Source organism: Narcine bancroftii, chromosome 2 (assembly GCF_036971445.1).
Source record: "Narcine bancroftii isolate sNarBan1 chromosome 2, sNarBan1.hap1, whole genome shotgun sequence".
Taxonomy (NCBI): Eukaryota; Metazoa; Chordata; class Chondrichthyes; order Torpediniformes; family Narcinidae; genus Narcine; species Narcine bancroftii.
This window is the reverse complement of record NC_091470.1, coordinates 148,345,508-148,363,693: the sequence shown is the minus strand read 5'-3', so window position 1 is coordinate 148,363,693 and position 18,186 is coordinate 148,345,508. Positions and strand designations below refer to the sequence as shown.

The 18,186-nt window shown below is 43.9% G+C and overlaps 1 protein-coding gene across 2 annotated transcripts in view; it reads right to left on the bottom strand.

Moving 5' to 3' along the window:
• Positions 1–18,186, bottom strand: part of LOC138752473 (probable G-protein coupled receptor 153) — a 60,851-nt gene that overhangs the window by 22,619 nt on the left and 20,046 nt on the right. For both annotated transcript variants that reach the window (XM_069915298.1, XM_069915299.1), the window contains exons 2-3: positions 2,320–2,358; positions 846–1,368 (exon numbers count right to left, since the gene is read on the bottom strand). In XM_069915298.1, coding sequence (XP_069771399.1) covers positions 846–1,231 — 386 coding nt within the window. In that variant the 5' untranslated portion in view covers positions 1,232–1,368; positions 2,320–2,358. The remainder of the gene's footprint in view (positions 1–845; positions 1,369–2,319; positions 2,359–18,186) is intronic.

Sequence of the window (18,186 nt, the reverse complement as noted above, 5' to 3'; positions counted from 1 at the left end):
GTTCTCTCCATGAGTGCATGGGTTTTCTCCAGGTGTTTCAATTTCCTCCCACTACCCCAAAATATATGAGATTTTGGAGGTTAATTGGTGCATTTAGGCAGCATGGACCCATGGGCTAGAAGGGCCTGTTAAATCAGAACATAACTACATAAGAAATAGGAGGCCCATTGAATCTGCTCCACCATTCAACAAGATCATGGCTGAAATGATGATAGGCTCATCTCCACCAGCCTGCCTTTTCCCCCATATCCTACAATGTAGAAATCTAGCCAACCTTGTCCTAAATATATTTACTGAAGGAGCCACCTCTGCTTCCATGGGCAGAGAATTCCAAAAACACACCAATCTCTGGGAAAAGCAGTTCCTCCTCATTTCTGTCCTAAATCTACTACCCTATATCTTGAGGCTATGCCCCCAAGATCTAATCTTCCCAACTTACCTACCTCTATCTTATCTGTGCCTTTTTAAATTTTATATGTTTCTACAAGATCCCCTCTCATTCTTCTAAATTCCAGCGAGTACAGTCCCAGATGACTCAAAATCTCCTCATAGGCTAATCTCTTCATCTCTGGAATCAACCTGGTGAACCTCCACTGCACTGCCTCCAACATTACTGTGCTGTATTTCTAATTAAATTAAAGCATGAAATTTTAACATTTCCCTTACTCCAAATTAATGGAATGTATTTCCAATCAATCGACTGCTAACTCCAGTTTGGAATGGGGTGGATTGCTCATGAGAGGGGGCTTCCTGTCTCTGCGGATGCTGGATTAATTGAAGCCCTTTAGCCACAGTCTTGGAATACTGAAGTCTGACTTCTGTTCCAACAACATCCCATCCCTTACCTGTAATTCACAGGCCAGCGTACCATCCACATGCGGTGATAGGACAGAGAGGTTACAGAGAAGCATGTCACCAGCGTCAGTGTGTAGAAAGTGGAGACAAACACTTTGCACAGCCCTTCATTCCATTCGTAGTCCGAATGTTGCCTCCTGAGCTGGATGACAGAGTACATAGTGATGGGGATGGTTACGTTAAGGATGTGCGTCCCAGCCAGTGTACAGATGAGGAACTCCAGCGGCTTCCATTTCTTCTGCTTGGCACTGACACTCAGGATCCCCCAGCTGTTGGCCAGCAAAGACACTCCTGAACAGATCAGCCAAGCCAACGCATTGCTGTATAAGCTCTGCTCATCTGTGTTCTCACTCATGGTGGACCGTGGAGCTCCCATTGCAAGGGCCCTGGAGCAGATTGTGTGCGAGTGCACTGGCAGGAAGAGGCATCCTAGGACTGAATCGGTTCCACTGAGACGATGGTCAATGGGGCCTCCAGCTGCCGCACACCTCGCGTGTGAAACATCACCACCACCTGTGCAGTTGGAAACAAAGCATGAAAGTGACACATGTCAAATGACAGGTTTGACAGGCACATTCAACACAAGTCCCACACACAGCACCAACCCCGTGTGCCACATCTACCCTGCGCACAGCGCACTACTCCCATGCACAGCACCTACCCAATGCACTGCATGCCTCCCTCACACACAGCACCTACCCTACGCACCGCACCTACTCCACGCACCACACACTACTCCTACACACAATATACCCTGCACACCTCACACCTCCCTCACAAACAACACCTATCCTGCGCCACCCCCACCCACTGCATGTCACTCCCACCAACATCACTTCCAAATACAGCAACTACCCCACACCACTCCCATGTACCAACCTCACTCCAACAACCCAATGCTACCCCACACATTTAACACCACAATCCCATGACACACAGAACTGTATCAAATGTCACTCCAACACACACCTCTCCCACTTTCACACACAATTTCAAATCCCACTTGAACACCGTAAAACCATCCCACAGCAGCATGACACCAGCGTTCACCACACACCCCAACCCCTGCACAACTCACTTTCACGCACTCCAATCGCACTCTCCCCAGCCCCTCCACATATCCCAGCTTCTTCCATGCAGCAAACTCTAAGCACACCACCCAAGTTGGTGTGACCTCACACCTCCAACCTTCAGAAATTCAAACCTACCACAGCCACAACATGAACCAAACCCCTGCTGCACACTTGTCCCACAGGTAGAATGTTTTCACCTGAACTCTAGCCAAGCCACACCAGCACAGTTCCTATTGTACTTGACAAGGTCCAAGCCACCTGCCCACAAACTACCCAGGGAGTCAGGCTGGATCGACTCCAGGGTCTGGCCCACAAACACTGAAGCCCCGAGTCAGTTTAGCAGAGAGAGAGGGGAAGAGCAAGCTACAAAGCAGATTGGAAAACCACATACCTGCTCCTGTGATAAAACACTTTCATCCTCTTCACGTACCTGATCCAGGGAGGAGAACAAAAAAGCAAAATCTGCTATCAACATTTTCTGCAAGACACTCAAACGCACTGGCTGGCTGCTGGGAGCTGCACTGAGCAGCGTGGTGAAGGCAGAGGTACCAGCCAATATTTAAATAAAAATCGGAGTCAAGGAGAGGAGAGGTGCATCAGTCATGTCTGGATCCTGGACTCCCATCCCACATTCTTTCAATAGCACAGTCTCTGAGCAGGAATTAGCCTCGCAGTTTAAATTCTCCTACCCTTTACACTGCCAGAAGCCTGGGAATGCAGCCTTCAGCCTTCACCCAATCGCTTTCAGTTTGTGGAAAAGATAAAGCATGAATGCAAGCTGGTCCCTGCAGCCAGCGTTTCCATGGACACAAATGTGCTAAGGCTTATGCAGAACAAAGGAATACAATCCAGTCTTAACTTCCTCTTCCAAGGAGAACCCTAATTCCCATCTCCAACTCAGTCTTTTTCTGTTTCAACAACCCATGGTCCCAATGTTTAATATCATGGTTCACGGAGACGTTTGGTAAAGGCCTTTAAAAGTAGATTGATTTATCACTGAACAGCCCCACTAATTATCTCGCATTACACTTCATTTCATAGTCCCTTTCATAAATAAGGAATTGCATTTTTATATGACACCTTTCTCAACCTCGGCATATTCTAAACCAGCCATTCGGAACCTTCTTTTGACTAATACCCCAGAATCAAAATTTATTGTCTCGAACATATTCATGAAATTCGGTGTTTTGTGGCAGCATCACAGGACAAACATTCACATTATAACCATCTTACAACATTACTATAAAAAATAAAATAAAATAATAACAATTATAATGTATGAAAAGTAAGGTAGTGTTTGGTTCATTGATTATTCAGGAATCTGATGGCGGGGGGGCGGGGGGAGGTGGGAGAAGCTGTCCTTGTGCCGATGAGTGCTCGTCTTTAGGCTCCTGTTCCTTTTCCCGATGGTAGCAGAGTGAAGAGGGCATGGTCTGTATGGTGCTGATCTTTGAAGGCAGAGGCTGCTATTTTAGGGCATCGCCTTTCAGGACTCTGCTCAAAGTTTAGGGCTCCTTCCCTGTGAAGCAGTCAAGTTTAGTTGGTTCCTTCCGTATTTCTCTCTTACCGACTGAAAATAAAAACATTAAATTTATTTTATGATTCAGTCTGTGGACATCCTTAAATGTGCTGTTGCCCCCAAGAGGGCTGTATGGTCCCTGCTGAGAAAGGTTGATCTAAAGAATATAGCATCACCATTAGGTATTTTTCTTTTGCTGTGATCACCGTTATCTTATTAGAAATGCACTAATCAATGGACAACAAGTTCATGCAAACATAGAAATGATAATGATTACATCAGGAAGCAGATGAACTGTATCTGAATGAGCAGGATGTTGGTCATTAGTATTGCTTGATGGTACTGTTGACAACATTCTCTGGGATGTTAGGAAAGCATACAGGAGGGAGACAGATCAGAAGTTGAGTGGTGCCACGACCACAACCTTGCACACAACTAAGGAGCTAATTATGGACTTCAAGAGGGGGAAAATCAGGAGAACAGGGACTAGTCCTCATTGAGGGGTAAACATTGGAAAGGATTAAGAACTTCAATTTCCTGGGTGTCAACATCTCTGAAGATCAATCCTGGGGCCTCCATGCCAATGCAATCATGAAGAAGGCTCACCAGTAGTTATACCTCTTGAGCCATTTGAAGAGATTTGGTATGTCACCAAAGACTACAAAGATTTGTGAACTCAGCCAGCTCCAATAACGGCATCATTCTCCATTCCATCGAGGACTTCTACAAGAGGTGGTGCCTTAAGAAAGAAGCCTCTATCCTCAAGGACCCTCACCACTCAGGTCCTGCCCTCTTCACAGTGTTACCATCAGGAATGGAGGTACAGGAATCTGAAGGTGAATACCCAGTGGCACAAGGACTTGAGTGGACAATGTACCACAGACATTACTTTGCTTCCTCTTATTTTGCATTAATTAATTTGTAAAATTAATTTAGAGCAATACTTGCACTGCAACGCTGACACAAAGCAACAGATTTCGTGACATGTTCATGACAATAAATTCTGATAAGAAATCTTTCTGCACACAGCTCAACTAAGATTAACCATATTTTATAGACACTGAATCAAACGTCCAGAACAGAGATCAATTGGTTCATATTCCTGTGCAAACTCTTCGAGAAAGTTGCCCAATTAGTGGCAGACTCCCTTTCTTCCCAACATCACTGCGGGCGTTTTTTCACCCAAACCTCTATGATACTGCCATATCTCCTTTCACCACTCTTTGAAGTCATGCAGTCAAGGTACATACTGAGCGAAATATTAAACCAGATCTCCTATGTAAATACGAACTCTCACAAATGAGCTGCAGAAACCAGCCTGGTGTTTCTCACCCACTGGAATATAATCAACGGAATAGATAAAGTTTAGTTAATATATGATGATGGAGCCTGAAATTTTGGAAATTAACATGTAGATAGCATAACAAAGAAACACTGCTGGGTGAGTGGGCTAATTAGCAGTGTCTCCATCATGCCATTGTTAATCTTCACTCAGTCCATTCTTAAGATACTTAACAGAACCAGAAATATCAATAAAAGAATTACATAAGAAATTGAAGGAATATGGAGAAGAGTCGGGGTACAAGATCAACGCAAATAAAAGTGAAGCAATGCCAATGAATAATGCGGATTTCACAAAGTTTAAGAAAGAATCACCATTTAGATGGCAAACACAAGCAATTCAATACCTAGGTATACAACTAAATAATAATCTCGGCCATCTATATAAACTAAATTATCAGCCATTAATGAAAAAAATTACAAGACAACTTAGAGCACTGGAAAGACTTACCACTAACACTAATAGGAAGAATAAACTGTATTAAAATTAACATCTTCCCAAGGATACAATACCTATTTCAATCATTACCAATTCACCTAACAGAGAAATTCTTCAAGGAGCTAAAGAAAATAATAAGATACAAGATCAAAGCCACTAAAAATTGCAGCTTCAATCTGTCCTCCAGACCTTGACCTTCTGCTGCCAGGAATACTTGACAAGATGATGAACTGGGCCCAATATTCTAACACTCTCCATCCTGGTTTCCTTAAGGACTTAACACCAGGCTGCAAGGTTGGAAGTGTCCTCAGGAGCTGTTGCTTCACACATTCTTGAAAGCGGCATTCAAATTGAGGCATCTAATCGAGTAGATAAATGTCCCACAGAACTGGAAGGTCTCCCAAAATCTCAGGCAACACTCCTCCATTAAGCAAAACCTCAGCCCATTGCTGGATCCTTGATTGATGCAGAATAATAGGTATTTCTTGTTCGCGAACATACAATCACCAACCTATCAAGTATTTCATTCTATTTCAAGTGTGTTCATCTGTTTCTCTACAATGTACTGAATTGCTTATACAAATACAAGGATTTTATTATTGCCTCACATGATGTATTTTAAAATAAACAGCTTACAAAAGTGAAAGTTTGATATTGAAATTCAGCAAAATCTTTCAGTACTTAACAATGGTGCCCAGAGACACCCTCTTTTCACTTAAGATCCCTTTAACAGTCTTAATGCTCCATACGAGTTTGGACATTTATGAACAGAATTTCAAAAATTAAACATGTTAATGATCTCTGATGTACTCCAGCCAGATCCCATGAGGTAAAACACAGGAGGATTGAAGTATTTCCCTGCATTTATTTAGATTTTTCATTGTACTGGAGCAGAGAAATTTGTACTGATCAAGCAAGCCACCAGATTAACTATGAGCAACGGTCAAACTTGGTAACCAGATGGTACGGACTAATGGGGTGGGAGGGGAAAAACATGGAGATCTGAGCTGCTTGGATTCGATGAGCTCTTCTCATAAATTTTATAAATTAAATTAAGACATACATCACAGTTACAGGCCCTTTTGGCCCACGCCCGAGGTGTGTTTTGAAAAGTGGAAGGAAACTGGAGCCCCCACAGGAAACCTAGACACAGGGAGAACTCCTTACAGACAACGCAGGATTCGAACCCTGATCCTGATCGCTAGTGCTGTAACAGCTTTGCGCTAGCTGCTACACCAGCCATGCCACCCTAATTGTATACATCTTCTGGGATATATCCAATTAGAGTTCATGACTTGGCAATGAGATGTTGGTTGAGACAATCTCCTCTTGCTTTCTGGTTCTCCAGCAAATTAAAGATATGAAAAAGACAGTTGCATTAAATGCTTTCTTTTATAATGGTGAAAACACTACCATTGTTTTATTATCTTTCCTGTTGGGAAAATCCTTCTGCCCAATTAATAATGATCTTTACCAGCACAATACGAAGCACTCACTCACAATGAGGAGCGGAAAGTGCCATCGATCAGTGTCACAGTATGCTGCAGTATTACAAGAATGGCCCTCACTCAAGGCATGGACTGTGTAGGCAAGTCATCACGGATTAAAAGTCCAAGCACCCTGGTCAGTTGAACATCTCCCATGGTAGATCATGACACATGAAGGGACCAACAGGAATAGAAATGAACAAGCCTGTAATAACTTCATCACTAGATTAGTTTTAACAATTTAATGACAGTAATATTATACATTAAATAAGAAATCAATGAAACAGGCCAGACCGTGTCAAGTAGATTATTAAAACAGTAATTACCTTAAGAAATGACTCAATACAAATAGCTGAGTATTTAAATATACCAGAACAAGATCAAACTCTTAATACGCACAATAAGGGTCAAAAGTGCAGCTTTGTAATGTTGGGCAAGACTGCAGCTCACTCTGGCAGGCAGAAGTACCACTCTTAAATAATAAATGATAATCCGTGGGGCTGCAGAAGCCACAGGAGAGCTGGAGGCAAATCCATGGACTCTCAGTGACTCCAAAGGGACTCTCTTTTTTTTTTGCTTTTCTTTCTCTAACTGTAAGGGGCACTGGGCAACGCTCATGATCAATCTTTGCTGGCTTACGGTAGACTCAAGGCAAATCAGAATTTTTTGTCATGAACATGTCACGAAATTTGTTGTTTCGCAGCAGCGTCACAGGCGCAAATATTGCTATAAATTACATTTCAAAAATAAATAAATCATGCCAGAAAATAAGATAAGGTGAGGCAGTGTCTGTGGTTCATTGTCCATTCAGACATCTGTTGACAGAGGAGAAGAAGCTGTCCTTGTGCCACTGGGTGCTCATCTTCAGGCTCCTGTACCTCTTCCCTGATGGTAGCAGAGTGAAGAGGGCATGGTCTGGGTGATGGGGTCTTTGAGAATAGAGGTTGCATTCCAAGACACTCCTCGATGGAGTGAAGACTGATGCCTGTGATGACACTGGTTGAGTTCACAAACTCTCTGTAGCCTTTTCCTATCCTATGCATTGGCACCTCCATACCAGACAGTGATATAGCCAGACAGAATACTCTCCACTGACATACCAAATCTCCTCAAACTCCTCATGAAATATAGCTGCTGGCAAGCCTTCGTCAAGACTGCATCGACATGGAGGCCTGAGGACTAAACAATTTTGCTTTTTATTGCCTTTAGATGAGATGTTAATTAAGGCCCTCACTAAGTTGAATGCAAAATATCTTGTGATCACTATTTTGATAAAAACAAGAGAAATATTCCTAATATGCTGGTTACATTATCCTTCAAACAATACCACAAAATCAGATTTATCTGCTCCCTGTCATTTTGTATTTTTGAGGGAAATTTCTATTCACAAGGTGGTTGCTGTGTTACAGTGGTATCTCTTTGGTTTTAAAATGCCTTGGAGTACTGTGATGTTATGAAGAGAGTTAATACAAATTGCATACAGTCTGTACAGGTGGGCAGCAGAATGTCGAACACCGTCACGCTGAGCACTGGTGCACCTCAGGACCATGAACTCAGCCCATGCTACTGTCCATGCTACTGACCCACAGACTCCGCTCCAACCGAGTCATCAAGTTTGCAGATAGTTGGCCTCATCAACCATGATGAGTGGTGGGATTGTGGAACGAGCTACCAGATGAAGTGGTGAATGGGGGCTTAATTTTAACATCGAAGAAGAATTTGGACAGGTACATGGATGGGAGGGGTATGGAGGGCTATGAACTGGGTGCAGTTCAGTGGGACTAGGCAGAAAAATAGTTTTACACACACTAGAAGGGCTGAAGGGGCCTGTTTCTTTGCTGTAATGTTCTATGGTTCGAAGAGGTGGAAATTCTCATGAAATGGCACGAGAAGAACAATCTGAATCTCAATGTGGACAAGTCAAAAGAGATGATTCTGGACTTCAGGAGGACCAGGAATGACCACCCTCCACTACACATTAATAGCTAGGTAGTAGAGAGAGTGGAGAGCACCTTTCCTCAGAGTCCACTTAACAAGTGACCTAGCCGAGACGCACAACATCTCCTCACTTGGAAGGAACAACAGTGACTCCAGTTCCTAAGGCTGAGGCGGGCAAGCTACTGGCCACCATCATGTCAACCTTGTACAGACACTCTATATCAAGGGTGTCCTGGTGACTGCATCACAGTGTGCTACAGTTGCTGTAGTAGATAATCGGATTGGAACTTAATCCCAGGTCCACAAAAACAGCAGAGAGGATTCCTGGGGTTGCCCGAACCACAACCCCACCCCCCCCCAACCTATTGATGGGATTCACTGCTGTTTAAAGAGGGCTCACAAATCAGAGACGACCCGCTTACCATCTTGCTCGCAGTGTCTTCTAGCTACTCCCATTGGGAAAAGATACAGGAGTATCAGAGCCAGAACCACCAAGCTGAGGAACAGGCAGTGAGAATGCTGAACAACTGCTTAAAAACAACTCTCCATGACTATTTATTTTTCTTTGGCTTGGCTTCGCGGACGAAGATTTATGGAGGGGGTAAAAAGTCCACGTCAGCTGCAGGCTCGTTTGTGGCTGACCAGTCCGATGCGGGACAGGCAGACACGATTGCAGCGGTTGCAAGGGAAAATTGGTTGGTTGGGGTTGGGTGTTGGGTTTTTCCTCCTTTGCCTTTTGTCAGTGAGGTGGGCTCTGCGGTCTTCTTCAAAGGAGGCTGCTGCCCGCCAAACTGTGAGGCGCCAAGATGCACGGTTTGAGGCGTTATCAGCCCACTGGCGGTGGTCAATGTGGCAGGCACCAAGAGATTTCTTTAGGCAGTCCTTGTACCTTTTCTTTGGTGCACCTCTGTCACGGTGGCCAGTGGAGAGCTCGCCATATAATACGATCTTGGGAAGGCGATGGTCCTCCATTCTGGAGACGTGACCCATCCAGCGCAGCTGGATCTTCAGCAGCGTGGACTCGATGCTGTCGACCTCTGCCATCTCGAGTACCTCGACGTTAGGGGTGTGAGCGCTCCAATGGATGTTGAGGATGGAGCGGAGACAACGCTGGTGGAAGCGTTCTAGGAGCCGTAGGTGGTGCCGGTAGAGGACCCATGATTCAGAGCCGAACAGGAGTGTGGGTATGACAACGGCTCTGTATACGCTTATCTTTGTGAGGTTTTTCAGTTGGTTGTTTTTCCAGACTCTTTTGTGTAGTCTTCCAAAGGAGCTATTTGCCTTGGCGAGTCTGTTGTCTATCTCATTGTCGATCCTTGCATCTGATGAAATGGTGCAGCCGAGATAGGTAAACTGGTTGACCGTTTTGAGTTTTGTGTGCCCGATGGAGATGTGGGGGGGCTGGTAGTCATGGTGGGGAGCTGGCTGATGGAGGACCTCAGTTTTCTTCAGGCTGACTTCCAGGCCAAACATTTTGGCAGTTTCCGCAAAGCAGGACGTCAAGCGCTGAAGAGCTGGCTCTGAATGGGCAACTAAAGCGGCATCATCTGCAAAGAGTAGTTCACGGACAAGTTTCTCTTGTGTCTTGGTGTGAGCTTGCAGGCGCCTCAGATTGAAGAGACTGCCATCCGTGCGGTACCGGATGTAAACAGCGTCTTCATTGTTGGGGTCTTTCATGGCTTGGTTCAGCATCATGCTGAAGAAGATTGAAAAGAGGGTTGGTGCGAGAACACAGCCTTTAATACCTGAATATATACATATATTGTGTGCAAGTGTATTATTTGTTTGTAGGTGTGTTAGGTCTGTACTCATGACTTGCACTATTCTGCACCATGGACCGGAGAACGCAATTTTGTCAGATGGTACAATCGGATGGCAAATGAATTTGAAAAACTTGAATATATCCAGATCCTACGGCCAAAGAGGATTTTTCATCTTGCAGCAAACCCACACATACCACTTTGGCCTCTGTGGTAGAACAATGTATTGCAGTCACTGTACTGGTTGGCCCACCCATGATACAGTAACCCCTCCCCCTCCAGGATCCCTAATAAAGGTGCATCACTCAATCCCCCTCCCTCAATACTGCCTTGGAATCAGGCCAACAGCTAACTGTAAGTTTATAGTGATTAAAGCCTCTTAATCTCAACTTCTGGCCTGTCAGGTCTAATTGATAGTACTACAGCCTCCCTCTTCAGGTCCTTGAGCTCAACTGAGAGAGGCAGTCGATTCCAGGTGGGCTTCAAATAAAATTAGAAATCAACCCATTTCACAAGAAGACCTAATCATAATAGCTGACTGCCTTCCTGCAGGTCAGGAGATGCTGTGTGAAATAGAGAGGTTATTTCCACTTTTCTTTCAACCTCAAGCCTTCAATCCAGTAAACAGAATAGCCCCATCCCACCCTGCTATCCTTTTCAGTAGCAGCACTGTGGGTGAAGTTTGGAAAAGGTTCTCGTTAAAGGCAGCATCACACCTTTATCCTTCCTCTTTCCCTCACACTGCTATCATCAGGTAAAAGGTACCGGAGCCAGAAGACAAACACCCAGTGGCAACAGGACAGCTTCTTCCTCCTCTGCCATCAGATTTCTGAATGGACAATGAACCACCTCACTTCCTCCTTTTTTTCCCCTCGCACTTGTTTATTTTTTGAAATGACTACCAGCCCCCCCACATCTCCATCGGGCACACAAAACTCAAAACGGTCAACCAGTTTACCTACCTCGGCTGCACCATTTCATCAGATGCAAGGATCGACAATGAGATAGACAACAGACTCGCCAAGGCAAATAGCGCCTTTGGAAGACTACACAAAAGAGTCTGGAAAAACAACCAACTGAAAAACCTCACAAAGATAAGCGTATACAGAGCCGTTGTCATACCCACACTCCTGTTCGGCTCCGAATCTTGGGTCCTCTACCAGCATCACCTACGGCTCCTAGAACGCTTCCACCAGCGTTGTCTCCGCTCCATCCTCAACATCCATTGGAGCGCTTTCATCCCTAACGTCGAAGTACTCGAGATGGCAGAGGTCGACAGCATCGAGTCCACGCTGCTGAAGATCCAGCTGCGCTGGGTGGGTCACGTCTCCAGAATGGAGGACCATCGCCTTCCCAAGATCGTGTTATATGGCGAGCTCTCCACTGGCCACCGTGACAGAGGTGCACCAAAGAAAAGGTACAAGGACTGCCTAAAGAAATCTCTTGGTGCCTGCCACATTGACCACCGCCAGTGGGCTGATATCGCCTCAAACCGTGCATCTTGGCGCCTCACAGTTTGGCGGGCAGCAACCTCCTTTGAAGAAGACCGCAGAGCCCACCTCACTGACAAAAGGCAAAGGAGGAAAAACCCAACACCCAACCCCAACCAACCAATTTTCCCCTGCAGCCGCTGCAACCGTGTCTGCCTGTCCCGCATCGGACTTGTCAGCCACAAACGAGCCTGCAGCTGACGTGGACTTTTACCCCCTCCATAAATCTTCGTCCGCGAAGCCAAGCCAAAGATTTATAGCAATATTTTGCACTGTCATGCAACTGCAAAACAACGAATTTTGTGACACGTTTATGACTATAAATTCTGATTCCTTCGCCACTTCTTAAAATTATATTGTCACCCAGATCCAAAAGGAAATTTGCAAATAACTTTACTTTGACTGCTGGAACAATTCCATTGAAATGCTAATGTACATGAACTTGGCAGATGGAATTGCAATTTCACAATCACGTGTGAAACCCAGTCTGAGGGGCTTATGCAAAGGAGGCTACAGTTTCAAAGCAGTGTCATCTCACCTACCAATGTGTAAAGGCTGCAAACAGCTCTGTTTACTTGTTTACTTTGAAGGAAATGGTTTCAAAGGAAGAAATGCTCACAGCACAAAAACAGAGTCCTGGCTGTAAGTCTTCTGGCATCTGAGCCAGAATCTCCTCGAGATAGGTGGCACGGTTGATGTAGCGGTTAGCGCACACTGTTACAACACCAGCGATCAGGACGGGGTTCAAATCTCACACTGTTAGGAGTTTGTGTGGGTTTTCCCCGAGGGCTCCAGTTTCCTCTCACTGAATCGTACTAGGGTCGGAATTGGGTGGCATGGGCTTGCTGTATGTCTAAATTTAATTTAGAATGAAGTGTATGTCACTCTGACACAACATCCCACCTTGAAGGTCATCAAGAGAGGAAACTCAATTACTTTATCTGAAAGAGCTATTTATTTACCAATATACTATTGTAATCAACTTACTGAAAATCAGTCCCACAGTCCCTGTGGACTGATATGGTTCACTTGATTTAGTGCTATGCTAGATCTCTTTTAGTCTTCTGCTTGTCATTTCATCCGTACGTAAATTTGTTTTGGTAGCTTAGCCTGAATGCATTGCATGTGTTCACCTCCCAAGAAAGATTCTGCAGTCATCCCATACATAATTCAGAGAAATCTGTCACATTTCTAGACCAATTGCAAATATGTCTATGTATTAACTCAGTGGCTGAGAATAAAGATGGGAGTTTTAGGGTAGTGGAGAATTCATACCAGTGAATAAAAATATTGGGGAAATGTCCTGAACTCTAACAGGAAAAATGGAAATGCTTAAAATTGCCTTAAAAAAAAATTAAACAATCTGCTGTTTGGGCAGCAATGGTGGGATAAAAAGAATAGTCAATGTTGAAACATTGCTGGAGCCCTTCATCAAGATCTGGTCTTCATAGAGAGAAGCCAGTGTGAGGAGCAGGACAGGGACCTAAGAGGGATTGGTGGACCAGGGAGAGATGATGGACGGAGACAGATGATTGGCAGATGCTAGATGAAAGGTGAGAGAGCAAAGAAAAACAAAGGGGGTCAGATGGAGGAAGGAGAGTCATTCAGGGACAAGTGGATACCCTTTACTTTCTACAGATACTACGTGGCCTGCTGAGATTCTCCAGTGCTGTTGAGCGTTGTATTAGAAAACTAAGGCCGCAGCCCTGGAATCTGATAAGGAGAGAAGGTGAGAATGGTGGTATAAAGAGGAGATCAGATGAACCTGAACAGTGGGGTGTGAGAGGGGGTGAAAGAACAGAAGGTTCTGTTTTGTCGGATTTGTCTCAATAACAACAGAGAGTAAGTCTTGATAAAGAATTCCAACCCAACATGTAGCCTGACCGTTCTACCCTTTGAGGCTGTCTGACCTGCTGAGTACTTCCATTAATTCTTTGTTGCAGAGTAAGGTTCAGTCAATGTTTCTAATCAATGACCTTCAATAACAATGACTTACTTTTACATTTCATCTTTAAACTTCCAATGGCTTTAAAGAATTATAATTGCCCAAAATGTGATTGCTGAACATAGTTTGCAAAGTGACAACTGAAAAATAAGCAAGCACTTCCCAAATCTGCAACCTCTAAATTTCAGAAAGGAATGAGAGCATTAGCAATCCAAGTAGTGGTAGTGGTTATACTCTCCATGCATTACCACCGCCAAGTCCAAGTCCCACACATTCTGATTGGAAACAAACAGCAGACATTGCAAAATGTGCAAACTACATCTGGCAATTTTCAGCAATCAAATTTTGTGTGGTTATAATTCAGTAAAGCACATTGGGAGATTAAAAGGTGGAATGTAAAACTAAGTTATTGTTACTAAAGATGATGGATTTCAAATTTGAACTGAGCTTTGGTCAGACTAATAACTAAGAAATATTCTGTAGAACTTTTAAAATTACATGTCAAGTTTAAGCTTTTTCTATTTTTTTTCTTTTGTTAGGGCTCAGGTTCCTAGAGGAAAATCTGCGGATCATAGTGATTCCGAGGGACTCTCTTTTACTTGCTTGTGTAGCTCATTTGTTCTGCTGTTGCTTTATCCAGTGGAAATACAACGTGGGTTGACTTTACCAGCACTACATACATATGAACTACTGGGGCAATTAAATGTCACACTTTGAAGAATTAACCACAAAGTAGGCCTTTTCTACAGAAAGCAGGCTTAATGTGAAACACTTATTGAGGTGAACTTTTCCATGTTGTGAAAAGGTTGATCAATAGGAATCGGTTGCAGCTTTCTCACCTCCTGACATTTCAAGGCTGAGGTGGCAGCTGGAATGGGGAATGTGATGCAGAGGGAAAGGTAAAGACTGGGGACCTCTGCCCTGACTCCTGCTGGGAAGTGACACATGTGGGCATCAGATGAGGACTGCACTGAATTTGGCTGTGATCCTTCCTACTCCCAACGGTTGCAATCTGGCTCATAAAAAGGACTTCCTCCATCCAGGGAATCACATCCAGCCACAGCCAGTTCAAAGAGACAGCAAACAAAAATAGGAAGGCATTAATTTAACATTTTTTTTTAATGGTTGCACTGCTGTAATGGCAACAATAGCACTGGTGCTGACCTGCTCGAGCAAAGACACAGCGTTCTCCCACAGGGTCCAACCATCCAATCCAACTGCTCTCAGCTCCATACAGGCTTTAAGCGGCCTTGTTAAAGGAGCTGACAGTACTTTACTTTAAAATCCTGCGCCCACAGGGTCTGAACCCAAGATGGCGGCACCTAAAATTGGCAGCAAGGGGTTTCAGGCTCAAGGGAAAAAGAGGACTGGCGCAGGGCACCAGCAATCGGGGAGACCGACCCTATTTGTAAAGGAAAAGCAGATGAGATGACCCATGAGACGGTGACCGTGGAGCCAGACCAGAGAGGGGTTCTGGGGCTGAAGAACACACCGACGACAGACTGTTGGTGACTCAAGGCTAGGAACCCCACACAGGCTGCAGGCTCCTGCTGACTATGTTCAAGGTTCTTGCACCAGGCTGGAGACTGATTTGAGACTAGCTGAAGCTGTACCAAGGATCAAAACCAGAATGCAAGAGGGTACCGAAGACGCTGGAGGCTTCTTGATTTTGTCAGAGGCTTGAATCTGGAGCTCGGGTTGTTAATGGTTTAGACTAAAAGCTGCGGAGACTGCAGGAGCGCTGGAAGCAAATCCATAGACATTCAATGACTCTGGGGAACTCTCTTTTGCTTCTTTTTATCTAATGGTAATGGGCTCAGAGGAATTTCTGCTGATAGCCAATCTTTGCCTTATGGTAGACGAAAGGAAATTTTGTGTATTATCACATTTACTGTTTCATTGCATGATAATAAAATAATCCTGGATTAACTCACTGCTGTTTCCCATGGATTTGAAAACAAGGTTTAAAACGTCTGTTGGTTGCTCATCCCTTCAAATTAGAAGGTAGAGAATTCATTTCTCACTTTTGATATCTGTTTCTCAACTGAGCACAGATTGAAGGGAATGTTGCATCGCAAGACACGCCTCCATTTGGAGGAGACCAAAATAACCCAAGGCTTTTCAGAGTTAAAGATCTGGATAGACCACTCACAAATCACAGTTGCATGTCACACGCTTTGCGTCTTCTCCTTCTGACACTATTTGAGAAATGTTGGATGCTCTTCTGTGATCCTGTTCAGCCACCATCTCTACAATCATACTGGAGTGACCCATGAATGCTAAGGCATTGAATATCAGGAAAGGCAAACAATATCCAATCCTTCTTATTTCACGCAACTCCCAAAACAAATTTAATAACTATTCAACCATTAATTAACAATTTGCTGTGTAAGGTACTGGTCTAAGCCACAATAAAATAGGTAAAGGTTCAATTCTTGTCACATAATACTACATTTAGAATGTAACATGCATGAAATTCTTTAACTTTGTCTACCCCTGTAAAGAAGAGAGTCACCACTTTGTGTAGCTCCCCTCAGAAATGAGGCCGCAGCGAGGAACAAACTCACCCTGTTTAAAATGACAGTGCTCTAACAACTGAGCTATTGGAGCCTCTAGAGCACACATGTCAAACTCAGGCCGTGGGCCAAATTTGGCCCGTGATATAATTATATTTGGCCTGCAAGATCATATCAAATATGTATTAGAGCTGGCCCGCTGGCCGCCTCGCCAGTATAGTGCACGCACAGCTAATACTACAAATCCCAGAATGCTTTGCAAACGCGTGGGCGCCGGCCCGTCAGCCCGCTAATCGCCCCCACCTCCTCTCTTTACTTTCATTAGCATCTGCGACCTGTCGCCCAACTCACATGTAATAAACCCTTTACGGAAAATGGCCAAACGAAAGACAGAAAACAGGACCTTTCAAGACAGGTGGGAGGGAGACTATATGTTCATCATTTTAAAAGACAAACCTGTTTGTCATTGAAGCAAGTTGTTATTTTTTTGACTTGTTGGCTTGTGAAAAAAAATACATTTAAAAGGAGCTTAAAGGCTATAGAGAAATATTATTTATTGAATATTTTATTTCTCATTTGTTAATGCCTCTTCTGGAAAGAGTTTAACCAAAACTATTATTAAACATTTATTTTAATAAGAAAAAGTTTAACATTACATATGTTGAAAGAAGAGAAAACATGTAGATGTTGTTGAAAATTTTCAATAAATATTTAGTTTGGCCCACGACTTAGTCCAAGTTTTTAATTTTGGACCTCTGTGAATTTGAGTTTTACACCCCTGCTCTAGTGGATCAATTGTGGATCAATTGGAGGAATATCATACAAGAGCAGAGATGTAATATTGAGACTCTATAGGGCACTGGTAAGACCTCTCGGAGTACAGTGTACAGTTTTGCTGCCTTATTTGACAAAAGACATGCTGGCATTGGAGAGGGTTCAGAGAAGTTTTACGGGATTGAAAGGGTTAACATATGAAGAATGATCGTCAGCTCTTGGACTGTACTCGTTGGAGTACAGAAGGATGAGGGGAGAACCTCAGACACATTTCAAGTGCTTAAAGGCCTGGACAGAATAGATGTATCAAGGTTGTTTTCCATGGTGGGGGCGTCTAGTTCAAGAGGGCACAACTTCAGGATGAAAGGGCATCAATTTAAAAAAGAAATGCGGAAAGATTTCTTTAGTCAGAGGGCCATGAACCTCAGGCAGCTGTGGAAATGAGGTCATTGGGTGTATTTAAGGCAGAGATTGACAGGTATTTGATTAATCAGGTCCTCAAGGATTACGGGGAGAAAGCTGGGGAGAAGGGTTGAGTGGGAGGCTCAAGATAGAATGGCACAGCGGACTCGATTGCTGATGGGCCGACTTCTGCTCTGTAATCGTGATCTTGTGAATTGGTTGCTGGACACTTTGGATTGTGCAGATACTGTGATAGATATGGTATAATTTTTTTCTCTTTTTTTAAATATTTCACTGCACATAAATGATATCCAGGATCTCCAATTCAACTAAGCAGAAGGAGGAAGAATTCAATATTACATTTACTGCCTTAGTTGCTATTTTAAAAATATACTATTTTCAACTCCACAGTTGCCCATTCATTGGCTGGAATGTTGGTTTAGAGTGTTAAGATATTGGCAGATGGTGTCTCTAAGTGGGTACTTTCACCATGCCCAGTCTTAATCTCTGAAATGAGGCATTGCCAAGCTAAAATAAAGTTGAGACATTGACAGCTAACTCCTACATGCCGTACGGTGGCAGGTGTAGAAGAACCAAGGATCTTAGAAACATGAAAAAGGCCATTCAGCCCTTCATCCATGTTCCAC